Source organism: Triplophysa dalaica, chromosome 15 (genome assembly GCF_015846415.1).
Source record: "Triplophysa dalaica isolate WHDGS20190420 chromosome 15, ASM1584641v1, whole genome shotgun sequence".
Taxonomy (NCBI): Eukaryota; Metazoa; Chordata; class Actinopteri; order Cypriniformes; family Nemacheilidae; genus Triplophysa; species Triplophysa dalaica.
In genome coordinates, this window is record NC_079556.1 from 9958640 (window position 1) to 9971351 (window position 12712).

The 12712-nt window shown below is 41.1% G+C and overlaps 1 protein-coding gene across 12 annotated transcripts in view; it reads right to left on the bottom strand.

The window, feature by feature from the left end:
* The window catches only part of esrrga (estrogen-related receptor gamma a), a 144394-nt gene that overhangs the window by 12451 nt on the left and 119231 nt on the right, over positions 1–12712 (bottom strand). For 11 of the 12 annotated variants that reach the window (XM_056768325.1, XM_056768327.1, XM_056768330.1 and 8 more), the window contains one exon: positions 11222–11404. In XM_056768325.1, the coding sequence (XP_056624303.1) occupies positions 11222–11404 (183 nt within the window). The remainder of the gene's footprint in view (positions 1–11221; positions 11405–12712) is intronic. The other variant, XM_056768321.1, reaches the window with a different exon arrangement.

Below are 12712 nucleotides of genomic sequence, written 5' to 3' on the forward strand. Positions count from 1 at the left end.
ATTTTGTGTATATAATGTAACGATATTTTCAGCTAGAATGATTGTAATACTTCTGCTTTTGCTTTGTTCATTTTCTGTAGATTGTGCCCCAAAATCAGCACATCATATTTTCTGTAAATCTGCCCTCAACGCACTTATAAAAAGGATACAGACGATGCTATTTATATGATATATCAATTTAGCGTCCAACTGATCTTTATAGACATCAAATCTAGATCGAAGAATAAGTTGAAAAATAAGCCTGTGCAAACAATGGCAGAATCCATAAAAGAATTCATGTCAGGCCCTGCGTGTCCATTTACATGCCTTTGTGAACGGCTTGCTTTCTCAACTAAGCCAGACATGCCAACAAACGCCCTCGCAAATAAACAGCAAATATTAGCCTACAGAAGTCTCGCACAAATCAAAAACAACATGAAAAGGCAAACAAGTGCGTTCTGTGTGTAAACAGTCTGGTCTTTAGTCAACCCCCCGCCCCTCTCAACAGGGAGGGGGGCACAGGGGAAGGAATGACAAGAGCCGCATACACACAAACCGACACAGCAGCTTCTCTTTGCTTTTATCACCGGCCTCCTTTCATCTCCAAAACAACACCAGTCAGAGACGGAGAGAGAGAAGGAAAGGGAGGTGAAAAAAAAAAAAAAAAAATCACACTTTTTAGGAGGGAAAACACATTAGCACCGCCATAGCTGTCCACATCCATTTAGCGGCTAAGCAAATATTCACCTGTCAGTGTGAGGCGTGCTGCTGTACAGCGCTTACTGTGATCACACGAGCTCAGCTACGGTGTTAAACAGCTGCTGGCTTCTGCTCCACCATTCAATAGAGTTAAATGGAATGGAGTGCTATTCCCATGGGCTTTTGTTTGGGGAAAAATGGAATGGTATTTTATGTCACTTACAATTTTGTAACCGTATTGAGTGGATTTTCTCAAGCTGAGACTTGAGAGCCAATCAAAAGGCTAATGCTGAAGAAAGTTGTAGAAAAGGTGTCACAGGTTAAATTATTGTACAATGAGAACCCCTATAATGAAGTCAAAATGGACACTGTTCACACCTTATTGTGTTGCAGTCTCATCGTGTCCAATTTATTAGTGTCATGTCATTATAAAGAAGCAAAATGTTTTCTTTGTAACTTATCGAGACAATTCATTTCTGCTGATGTCACCAAAACCCTTTCTAAACCTTACTTTCAATCACACAGTTCCACTCTGGTAACACCCACTCTCCGCAAATCCCGCCTTGCTCGCGACTCCCTAGGCGACCAAAACAGGCATTTTCCGTATTAAAAAAGCTTCAATGCCATCAGGCACTTTACAGCTCGTGATTTAAACAAAGCTTATTGTGTCGCAAAGTTTGTCGCTTTCTTCCGATCTGCTTCATCTAAAGGAGAAGAGATGCCACAATGTGAAGCTTCTTGATTCTAATGCATCTAATTAGCAATCGGCAGACTCTTAATTGCATACATTAAGGGCGATTGGCAGTGGAGATTAATTCTAAATATACCCAGGCAGCTGGTTAAGATAGCATGGATTACTGTTCGGACTGTACTTTTCCACTTAATTGCGTATGAAAACGAGGCCGCGTCAAGCACGTGTGCCCCGGTGGCGCGAGCGGAGAAGGGCGACAGCTCCCCGGATTGCAATAAAGCATCTATGGCAGAGACTCCACAGATGGAGTGACATTAACCACTGTCCCAAAAAGCCATTTCCAACAATGAAATATCAATATTTACATTTTAATTACACCGTTTCCTATTTCTCCCCGGAGTCTCTTACGGATGGCTCTGCGGTCGTGAGGTTGCATGAATGTGGAGGTGATGGTTAAGGGTTTGGGATGGAGCTGGTCGCTGGAGCTTGATATTAATCTCGGATGCCTCTGTAACATTAGTTGTTTTTAGAAACGTTAAAAGTGATAAAATGAAAATCTGAATTCACAAGGAAACTCTTTTAATGTGCTGAAGTGAATAGGGACTAGAGTTGTTATTGCACTAAACGATATAATAGTCCTTTAATAAGAACTATTCCTAAAATCAAACAAATTAGTTTAATACCAAGGTTCTTCTTGAACTTCCTGTTTTTTTCTGCGAATGTTGCAAAAAACATTTCCTGTTTCTATTAGGTGGCATTAGTGTAGTTTGCACAGAGCTTTTCTCTGCACTCCTGTGCCAGTCGGACGGCTTTGATGTGCGCCTCCCCCGCGGGGGTCAGCACGGCTCACCCAAACCTTGGCAAACATACAGAAGATGGGGCTGCAGATCTATCACGCATACATGTATTAGCAAAGGCCATGAGATGCATGCTTTAAATCTGAGCCTATGCGGGAGATAATGTGTATGTGTGTGTTTGCTTATGATTGAACGGATTGGGAGGGGTGCGGGGAAAATACTTATACGGATTCATTTGTTTTCCCATGCTGATCGATAAAGACCCTTACGAGGTTTTATTGACAAACCGTATTTCATCTTTACGTTGCGAAAAAAACAAATCTTTGAAGATACATTTCCCTCTACAACGCTCTCATCGTCTGTGATGAATTTACCACAGCATATTATTTATATGCGTATCATTGGAGATTAAAAGAAAACCTCTGCATGGATTTATTTCATTCTCGGGGATTAGCATCTCTCCCCACACGATCTAGGCAGACAAATAGAACCAGAGGAATGCCCCGCATTTCTTCCACTCAAACAAAACACTGCCGAACACATCCCGCATTAATGGCACAGGCCGACAGACAGCGAGCCTCACGCTCAAAGCGTAACTTAATGCTTCCGAGACAAGACATTACCCCATTCCACAGCAATGAGCACCTTTTAATTTCTGCAAAAGCCACGGCTGAAAATCTTAATTAATTGTTCCATACTGCTTCAGGGTCATTATGCAATGTAATAAAGGCCGTGTAATTATGAAATTTTACAGCCATTACTGAGGCTGATAGCTCGTATTTCATCATCAGGCGGGCCGATGGCTTTCCGGGCGTGCGGGTACACGTGATGGACTGCACACAGATCTATCAGGGCCCAAACAATAAGCTGGCCGGGCTGGTGTAATAGCTACCCACAGATGAAGCGAGAGATAAAGACAAACTATAAATCCGCATGAACCCAAATGCTTTTTAGCGGCCAGCCCAAACGGGCACCGAAGCCGTTGTGATTACGCAATTGGGAAAAAGCTGGCTAGGGAAGTAGCCGAATGTGTCTCTATGATGCGGCGAGGTGGCTGCGTACGCACATAACACACACATTCACACACAAATGAATTAAAATGTAGTGAGGGCCACGAGAGAACCTGTACAGTGACGTATAGCTATTTCAAGAAAAGAGGGAATAATATAACAGTTATACAAGAAAGCATCGATCATGATAAACACAAGGGCTTATTTGAAGAGGGCCACATTTTATGTGCAAAATATGCAGGGGGAAAAGAACGAGGCGAGAAAGGAATATGCTGATGCCGGTTTCGCCAGACACAATGGCTCCTGGGCCTTAGAAGTACAGAAGAGGTTCTTTGGAGGGAAACTCTCTATACCTGAGGGACAGCAACAAAAGACGGAGAGGAAAAAAGAAGAGAGAACATTCCGGACACACTGAGGGTAGCAGACATTTAAATGTGAATTTACATTCAAATATGAAAAATGGTGATGAGGAGAAGGACACTTGGATGTTGAGAACGTGCACATGTGCGTTAGGGACCATGTGAGAAGAGGGGGGAGTGCTGTATTTGAACCAGTATTGCTTTTCAATCGCTTTGAATTTGTATTAGCCTGGACTGGCAAAAATCTGATTCAGGATCATCACTTCTGCTCTGACGTTCCCTCTAAGTGCCATTTGTGGATTTCAGAAAGCATGCATTTTTGAAGTAATGCTGATCTGGTCTGCTTTGCAGTGTGTGAAGAGGACGCTTTCTCTGTTTGAAACACATCCGATCAGCTTCATTCAAAAGCAACACACTGGCCACGACCGCATACGCCAGCTGGCCACATTGATAATAAATTTACATCCTGATTAAGCCTGCATCCGGAAAATGTCTTAACACTGCCTCACATGCCTTCTGCTGTATAGCTATACGTAGAAACACACAAACTAGGTTATGAGTGAGCAAGATGACAAGATGACAAAATATGTATCTATATAGATATAGAAATCTACAGATGTATAGATATAAATGAAAACATGATGGTGGGGTCTGTTGCACCTCCCACTAAATTTGCTGTTGGGAGATGAGCTCGGGGTACGGCGGGACCGAAATGGAGTTTGGTTTGTATAATTACGTCCATCTATCTTTATATTCCACCAGCATATCACAAATTGAAAATACTAAAAATTGACTGTTCATTCTGATGGTTAATGATTGGCGGAGACACGGCGATGATTTATTGGTTACTTACTGATGTGACACATTTGCATCTTATTAGATGGAGATTACTAGGAGGCCCTTTCAGATTGCAGGACGCGGCCCTTCACAAACCGCCTGATGGATTGATTTGATTTGCAAATGTAATCAAACTAATAAGAGGGAAAAATGAGCAATAATGCCTTGTTTTTTCAACGGGCAATCACGCAGGGCCGCCACCCGCTGGCTGTGATGGGCCTGATGGGTTTGTGAGAATACAGTCCTGGTGAGAGGGCAGAAGGGTACTGTCACAAATACAGTAGTGTCAACTCATTCGGCTTTTATGAGGCCGATGTGTCTTTTATGACGACATACATGCAAAGGGTAGATAAACACATGTGCATAATTCGGTACTCTGTCACGAGAATACAAATATGGGTGTCTGCTGCAAAACATGATGCAAATGTGACTTCTGTCAGTTGCGCTTCCAACATGCGCAGATTTGTTTACATTTGTGGTGTGGTGTAGGTTGGGCAATTGTATCAGGTCACTTTATATTTGGTGCTGCATAGTTTACTAGCATAAAACAGACGAAAGAAAACATTAACTGCAAGGAGAAAAATCAATATTTTCAGCAATAATCACATGAGGACCATCCATCATGTGATCTGAACGCATAATTAAAAAGAATGTTCCATAGCACAGGAATTCCCCGGACTTGTAACAATATGATACAAAGATACAAAGCCACTTTGACTGAAAGAAATACAGAAGCATATAGGGTTATCTACCCAAATCTTACACTATATTTACATTGACATTAGTAATTCCTGCTCTTATGGCGGTGAAGGCACTTTATAATATCAATTTCTTTTAAAATTTGAAAATAATAATGTTAAAAAGTTAACATCATCGTTTCCCGTTCGGATAAAAACATCTGCACATGTCTAAACTGCAGTCAAATAGGAATACTCCACACGTCTTAATTCGATTTGTGTTCATTACGATTATTACTTTTTTGGTAATAAAAAAGCTCTGTTTACATGGTACATTCTTAATCAGAGTATTGTCTTAATCGTGTTAATATTGGAATATTGCTGTCCATGTAAAAGTGGTAACTGTGAGAAAAAAAGTTGAAGAGAAGGTTCCTTTTTGTACCTTTAAAGGTATACAACACATAAAATGGTGTACCACCTATTGTGTACCTTAACAACCTTTTGTGTACCAATCAAATATTAGGGGTACATATCATTCTGTACCTTTGAAGGTACACGCTTAAGCTGATTTAGCCAAGCGGTTGATGTCCTCTGGGCAACATATTTTGTTGACCTAAGGACCTCATTTTAATAATAAAACCTAAACCCACACCAAAGCCCAACACTAACTATAACTTACACCTAAAATCAGAGGGAAATGATAAAAGAAAAACAATGGCCTACACACATCTAATCCTGATTGGAAGATTAAATTTAAAATAAACTGTAAATTAATTCTTGAAATCTGATTGGTTGATTTAAATGTTGTCCCAGGGTCAACATGTTGTTGCCTTAATGAAATAATCCACTTGTCAAAAACAGGAGAGCCACAATAGGTGCTTAGGGTATATAATAACGTACTCAAAATGGTACAACATTATATTACGTTCTGTATATGGTCCCAATAAGAACAGGCATATTTTATTTATTTAAGTTTGCTTGATAATTTAAATTTTATTTTTATTTTAGTTCTGACCCAAATTATGGTAAAAATATGTATAAGTGCCACAAATATCTCTTAGACTTTTCAATATCTCTTTATAATCTAACTATGTTTTTAGACAAGAAAATCGTTCTAATGAGATTATAGGTGGATAATTATACAGCACGTAACAATGTGCCATGTTTTTAGGTAATTATTGCTCGTAATCATACAAATAAATAGAAAGAAAGAAAGAAAGAAAGAAAGAAAAGAAAGTTTGGCCCCACCTTTAACAAAAAAAGAACAACAAAACTGCTTATTATTGCAGCTGCTAACAGCTTGACTTTATTTATAATGACTCATATACAGATTCTAATGATGACATCCTATAATAAAACTCTGACGGACAATATTTAAGAGAGCTTCTGTATTCATGAACTTCGGTCTTCTATGCAGGAGAACCAGCACCAGCAACCCCGCTTGAGCTAAACTCAAACCTCAAACAATAAAATCCCTCATTCCCTTTTTCTCCTGTCTTCGTATTGTCTGTATTGGCTTTTTCTCTGAGTGTCAGGCTTAATTTAGTGCGTCTCACTTTGCTGGATGTATCGGGAGTGAAACCCCTGCTAAAAGTGAAAATTTGATTTGCTAAAAGGAGCTTAGGGCATCTATTAATCAATATTTGCAGTGTGTCAGGCTGAGGGTGGTGACAGACAAGGCCTCATTTAGAGATTGGTTGGAGTGGGAATATCGGGTGGGGGCGGGGGGGTGTCACGAATGGGTTTCTCCTCTCATCCAAAATGAGAGAAAAGGAGGAGGCTCCCAAAATCACATCTGGGAAAAGCGCTGCCAGACACGCCAGCATCGGCGAGGAGGAATAAGGGGGTTCACTCCAGTTTGAGATAATTATGTTTACATATGATTAGCTCTTCCTCCGGTGGGTTCACAGAGCTAATGAGACAAAACTAGCAAGCACGTTCCCTCCAAATGAGACCGCTGTAAGAAAGAAGGATGGAAACAGTCCCACTGTTATCATGATTCTGAAAGCATTAAAATGCTAAATAATGTGAGCCTGTCTTTCCATTGTGTTGCCTTCACATTGTGACAAGTGTAGTCCAAAGACAAATAAATCATTCTGATTCTTTTCATGAATTGCACAAACTCATGAGTTACTTCTGAAATCAACAAAGACCTGTTCTGATTCATTAAAATTCACACAAATCAGTATCATTACTGACTGGTAGAAAAATTAGATGCTTGCGGTTTTCTACGAAATTACATTTCACACAGAGTAACCATAACATTTCTATCTCCAATGTGTTCTTCTATTCTTCCGGGAGTGGGATCATGCAGAAAGCAAACCTGTGCTGTAGATAAATCCCTCGCTCAGCTCCTGATTAAGACATCTCTGCTGCTGACGCCCGAGACGGAACGGGAATAAAATAACTAAAACTGAACATGTACGTGCAGGGCAGCATCCTCGGGGCAGTGTGTGCTTCGCTTCGGAAACTTTAATTGCTATTGTTCGTATACAGAATAAACCACTGAGCCCTATATACACAGGTCAACCAATAATGATGACACCTCAATCACGGTTACAGACTGCACTTACTACATACCAAACGACGTTCCCGGGCGAATATGCTAATACCGCACGCAGCTCAATGGCGCGTCCGTCGGGCGAGCACGTAATCGTCTTATTATGCCCCGAGAAAGCAGGCTGCGATATTTGAGTAGGAGTCTAGCTTCTATGACTGATTCAGTGCCTCTCTCTCCTTCTCCAGAAGCCATTACAAATGCACTGGCCCTGACAATTGAAGGAACGAGAGAGAGGGCAGGAAGGTGTAGAGAGAGAGGGGGAGGCAGAGGAATGAAGTGGAGTGTGGCAGTACCTCGGTATCTACATAAAAGAGATTAGAAACGACAGGATTCCATTTTACAGCTCAATCATATTGTGTTAGCACGCGCTTATCCGCGTGCCAGTGAAAATTGAAAGGGAAATAAAGAAAGAGAGAAAGTCCCTGAGATAGGAGCAAGAATGGGAGAAGCCCGAGCAATTTCAGGCAACATAAAGAGCTTCTAATAGCGAAGGCCCTGTCATGCTAAAAAGCAGGCGCTGGTCGGCACACCGGACCATTCTTGTGGCCCGTTTGTCAAGTCAAACGCACCCGCCCGCCATTGTGCGCAGCTGTGTTACGATAAGGCATGTCAGCGCCTTTTCATTTATTTTTATTTCTCCCCGTTGGCGTGAGAGGTCTATAATTCTATTTACAGATTTTCTTTTCCACCTCTCCGTTTCACAAACATTTGCGTCCCCAGCGCCGTGACATGCGGCTTAAAATAAAATCACAGACTGAATGCTCTAATCTCGCAAATGAGATTTCTCGCTCTAATCCACATTATGCCGTTTGCCTTTATTTCCTCCCTCGCATTTCGTTAATATCACATTTCCGTCTCCCACAATGCCCGGCTTACAGGAAGCCGACATCGGAGTTCTTTCGAGGACCTTCTCTCGTGTTTGTAAACGCCCCGAATGGCATATCAAATGTTTTCGCGGCCTACGTGAGCATGCAAATGATCAGAGAGGGGACGAAGCCTCCGCGCATTAAAAAACCAATCAGAAAGGAGAGGCGGCGTCTGCGCCGCTGGCTGAGGGAGCTGCCGTCCCGGCGTCTTTAACTCCATTCCGCAAAACACAGACTGCTTCATTATCCGCCAGCTCTCCGCAGCGGCAGCCCCTGTAATACTGAGTGATGTTTAAATTAGTTTACAATTTGCCTGCTTCTCGCCCAGGACAGATCGTAAGCGAAGGCGCTCAGAAATGTCAGCGGCGCTCCTAACCACCGTAACAAATTGTTGCCCGTACGCTGCACACCTAATGACTTCAAATTAGCTTCTGCGCGAGAGGCTGACAGTTTGTTACGTCTGTTAGCAACATAGCTGCCGTATCATGAGGCATAAATTGGTTTGGGCTCACGGGGAGAATGGGGGCCTTCATCAAGTTGATTAAAAAAAATTACTGTACCATAGAAACCGCGGAGACAAACTAGTCTGAAAATAGAGAAATCTACACGCAAGCGGAGACGTGCACGTGTTCGGGGCGTGAGATGGGAAAGTCGTGGCTGAGTGGTTGGGGGAGGTTAAAAGGGGGCCGTTTATAGAGCTTGTCGATTGTGTGCACGGTTAAGGCATTCGCTTGAAAAATATCATTTAAAGAAAAAATGTTTGTGTGTGTCTTGGATAAGAAGGAAACTTTGACCGAGGGTCTCAAATTCGCCTTCTTGCCCTATCTCGCTATAAGATCATTTTTCTTTGAAACCAAAATTTTCTTTAGGATACGTTGGCAATCGGAGCGCGAGGAGGAGGAGATGAGAGCCGCAGGAATACCTGCTCTGGAGATGAGGGGGCTCCATCCCCTTCAAACAGACACAGAATTGCCTGCCGAGGTCTAATCATACAATCATCTCTCTTCTGCTGAGCAATCGCTCCCAGTCTGATGCGGGCGCGCAGAATGTGAACTTTAGCGCCCAACACACACTGCCGATTGAGAGACCCCTCTGTTTGCTTTATGACCAGATGCAGTCTATGAAATGAGCATACACACGTGGCCTTAAAAAAATTATAAATTTAAAAAAATAGAGCGACAAGTTTACATATACGTTCAGATAATAGGTCTATACTTCGAGTCCAAAAAGCAAGAAAACAAAGAATTGATCATACTGTACAGTATACACTATACTATACAACATTTCTTATTTAACGTTTAGAATAATGAAGTTTAAAAATGTCTAACATTTGAATTCAGTTCTAAATATACTGGTGGCTTTATTTTGTTCTAATGTGTAGTGTTAAAAAACTGGAAGTGTGTTGTTTATGTCTATTTTACTACACTAAACTATACTATAATACAGCACATTATAATACACTATATTAAGTTCCTGTAGGTCAAATGGTAGCTGCAGCTATTGCTCAAATGCATAAATCTAAAAGTAAATAATACACTACACTACAATACAGTATACTTCACTACACACCAAAAAGTACGATCCATACTACCACCATATTAAATTAAGCTAGATGTAATGCCCCATTCCAGAAGCTCACACGCTATGGCATCCCTCACATCGGGAGAACCGTGTTAAATCCACAGGGCAAGCCTGGGTCAATCTGGCACGGCACATCAGAAATAACCTTTCAATCCTGCATCTCGTGCCTGGGAGAAGATTGGCACTCTCATGAGATTAAAGCCCATTTTATGGCTTGTGTGGCACTATTGCCCTGTCTGGCTTAGCACGATCACATCCACAAAGCACCGGGAACTACAAAACAACTTCTTGTACAGCTAGAAAGTGTCAGTCGGTAGCTCTTAATGAACAAATAAGGGTTTTCTTATTATATGCTCACATGCACATGAATTTTCGATCATTACTCTTTCTTCCAAGCACTCAGGTTTGTGTGTAACCAATCTCACTATTCTTTCGCTGTATAGAGAGAATGAGAGAGAGAAAGCTCTCAAAGCATTCACTTGTAGAAGCCCATTCAGACACTGAGGGCAGAAGTGGGCTACCTCTGTCTGTGACCAGACCGTTTCAGATTAAATGCAAAAGAAGGGCTTTGTTAAGAAGATTACTGGAAACTCCTCATTCTGTGGAGATGGGTAATAAGCAGCGGTTGGAAGGGGGAAGCACTTGTCTCAATCATGGTCAGTCATGTCATTATCCTTCATGGTTAATGTACGGAATTCTTTCAGCGGGGAGGAAACGCCTGCCCTCCACTGCAGATGTCACGCTGGACCGGGAGAGGAAATAAGCTTAAACTAAACAAATTGATCCCTCTCTGCTTGTCAGAGGAGAAATGCTGAGCTAAGGAACATGACAAAGGTGGACTGGTGATGGCAAATGTCATTGATTGAGAAGACACAGATTTGTTTAACGCTCAGGAGTGTTTTGCACTCGCTGAAAACAGCAATTACTCCAGTAAATACAAACATGCCTTGATGTTAAATATTTGCACGTAAAGCGGAGTTCAGAAAGTCTCAGACTAAACTGAAAGTGAGCCATTAAAAATATAACCTTTTAAAGATCTAAATAAAATAAAAAGTAACAATTTATTTATACTTGGTAATAAAGTTTAAAGATTCTGAAAACGATGTGTAAAATTGTATTTCTAGGTTTTTGTAGATGCACAAGCTAAGCTCTGGTCATGTCCTACCTGGGATATGCTTGGCCCAGCCAATGTTGACCACCAGTTCCCTGTCGGCGAGGTCACAGAGCGTGGTCAGGGCTTTGATGTCGCTGTCGGGCACGGTGGGGTCAGGCATGGCGTAGATCTTCTCAGGCTCCGCCACCAGCAAGTGAGACACAATCTTGTTATCTGCAAGGCAGCCAAAGGGGACTGTGTTTGAACAACGAGGGAAGAACAAAGAAACAGATTGGGATTATACCAGCAAGGTCATATAGTGTTTGGTTCAGTAGCAACGAAAGCAATCAGATAACATGAAATATTGGCAGAGTTGTTTTCTTTGGACAGAAGGAGTGATGCTTGCGGTATCGAGAATGCTGTTTTTGTTAGACGACTGAATGCAAGAACCTATTGTGGAATGGGGTTTCATGGTACCATAGACATTGACAAAGAACTATTTAAAAACCTTTAAAAGATCATTTTCTCCTCAAAATTGATTCTATACAGATGTGGTTCTCACGGTTTTGATTTGTTTATGCCAAAAGCAGCTTACAAGAAATTGTATGATCACATACAGAATAACAGCAATAACAAGCAATAAACTATATACGCAATATACTGTAAATAAAACATAAACTGCAGAATAAAAAATAAACATGCAAGACAAAGGAATAACAATAAGATTGTAGAAAGGATTTTAGACATTTTAAAGATTTTTGTTGATTGTCCCGTGTAGACGAAACATAAATCACAATATTCAACCCTCCCAAAAATGTATATATAATTTATAATGTATAACAAATTTAGAATAATAAATAAATAAAAATGTACTGAATTTTGTAAAGTAGTAAAATAATGTTTAATCTGTTGCAATTTTCTAAAAAAATTAATAGAAGGATTTTATTGAAATAAAGCTATTAGTAATAAATAATAAAGCTCATCAAATATGTTTTGCCTCAAATCAGAGTTTGATGTTTAAAACCATCGTTATTGCTTTCCCGGATGTCTGTAACCCCACAGTATAAGAACAAACATTTACTTAATTTTACTTCAAGTTGTGAACCACTTTTGTGGAGAACCATACTGTCTTTTGCACCTGCATCTCATACTGGATTACTCTATGAAGTATGCCACGAACATTAGTGTTTGGGGGTATTTTGTCACTCTAATGAGAGAAAGGACACACATTTCAAATCGGATTGCTTCTGCGAGGAAGATTGGAATAGGTGATTAGCGACACTCTTAGTGTTAAATGAAATTCATTTGCTGTTTAATCAACTATGTCAATGCAATATGATAGGCAGACTGAACACACGGTCCTGGCGACAATTTGCACGCGTGTGTCTCTGCAACCCCCAAATGAATCGCTTTGAGCCCAGTTCATGTGTTTGAGGTCTGAGGACACAAACACGATCACTAAATTAAAAAGCATTAACTTCTGAGAGGTGTGTGTGTGTGTTGGAGGATGGGGAAATGGATCAATCAGCTCAGCCCCTCTACTCCAGGGAACAGGGGGGGGCT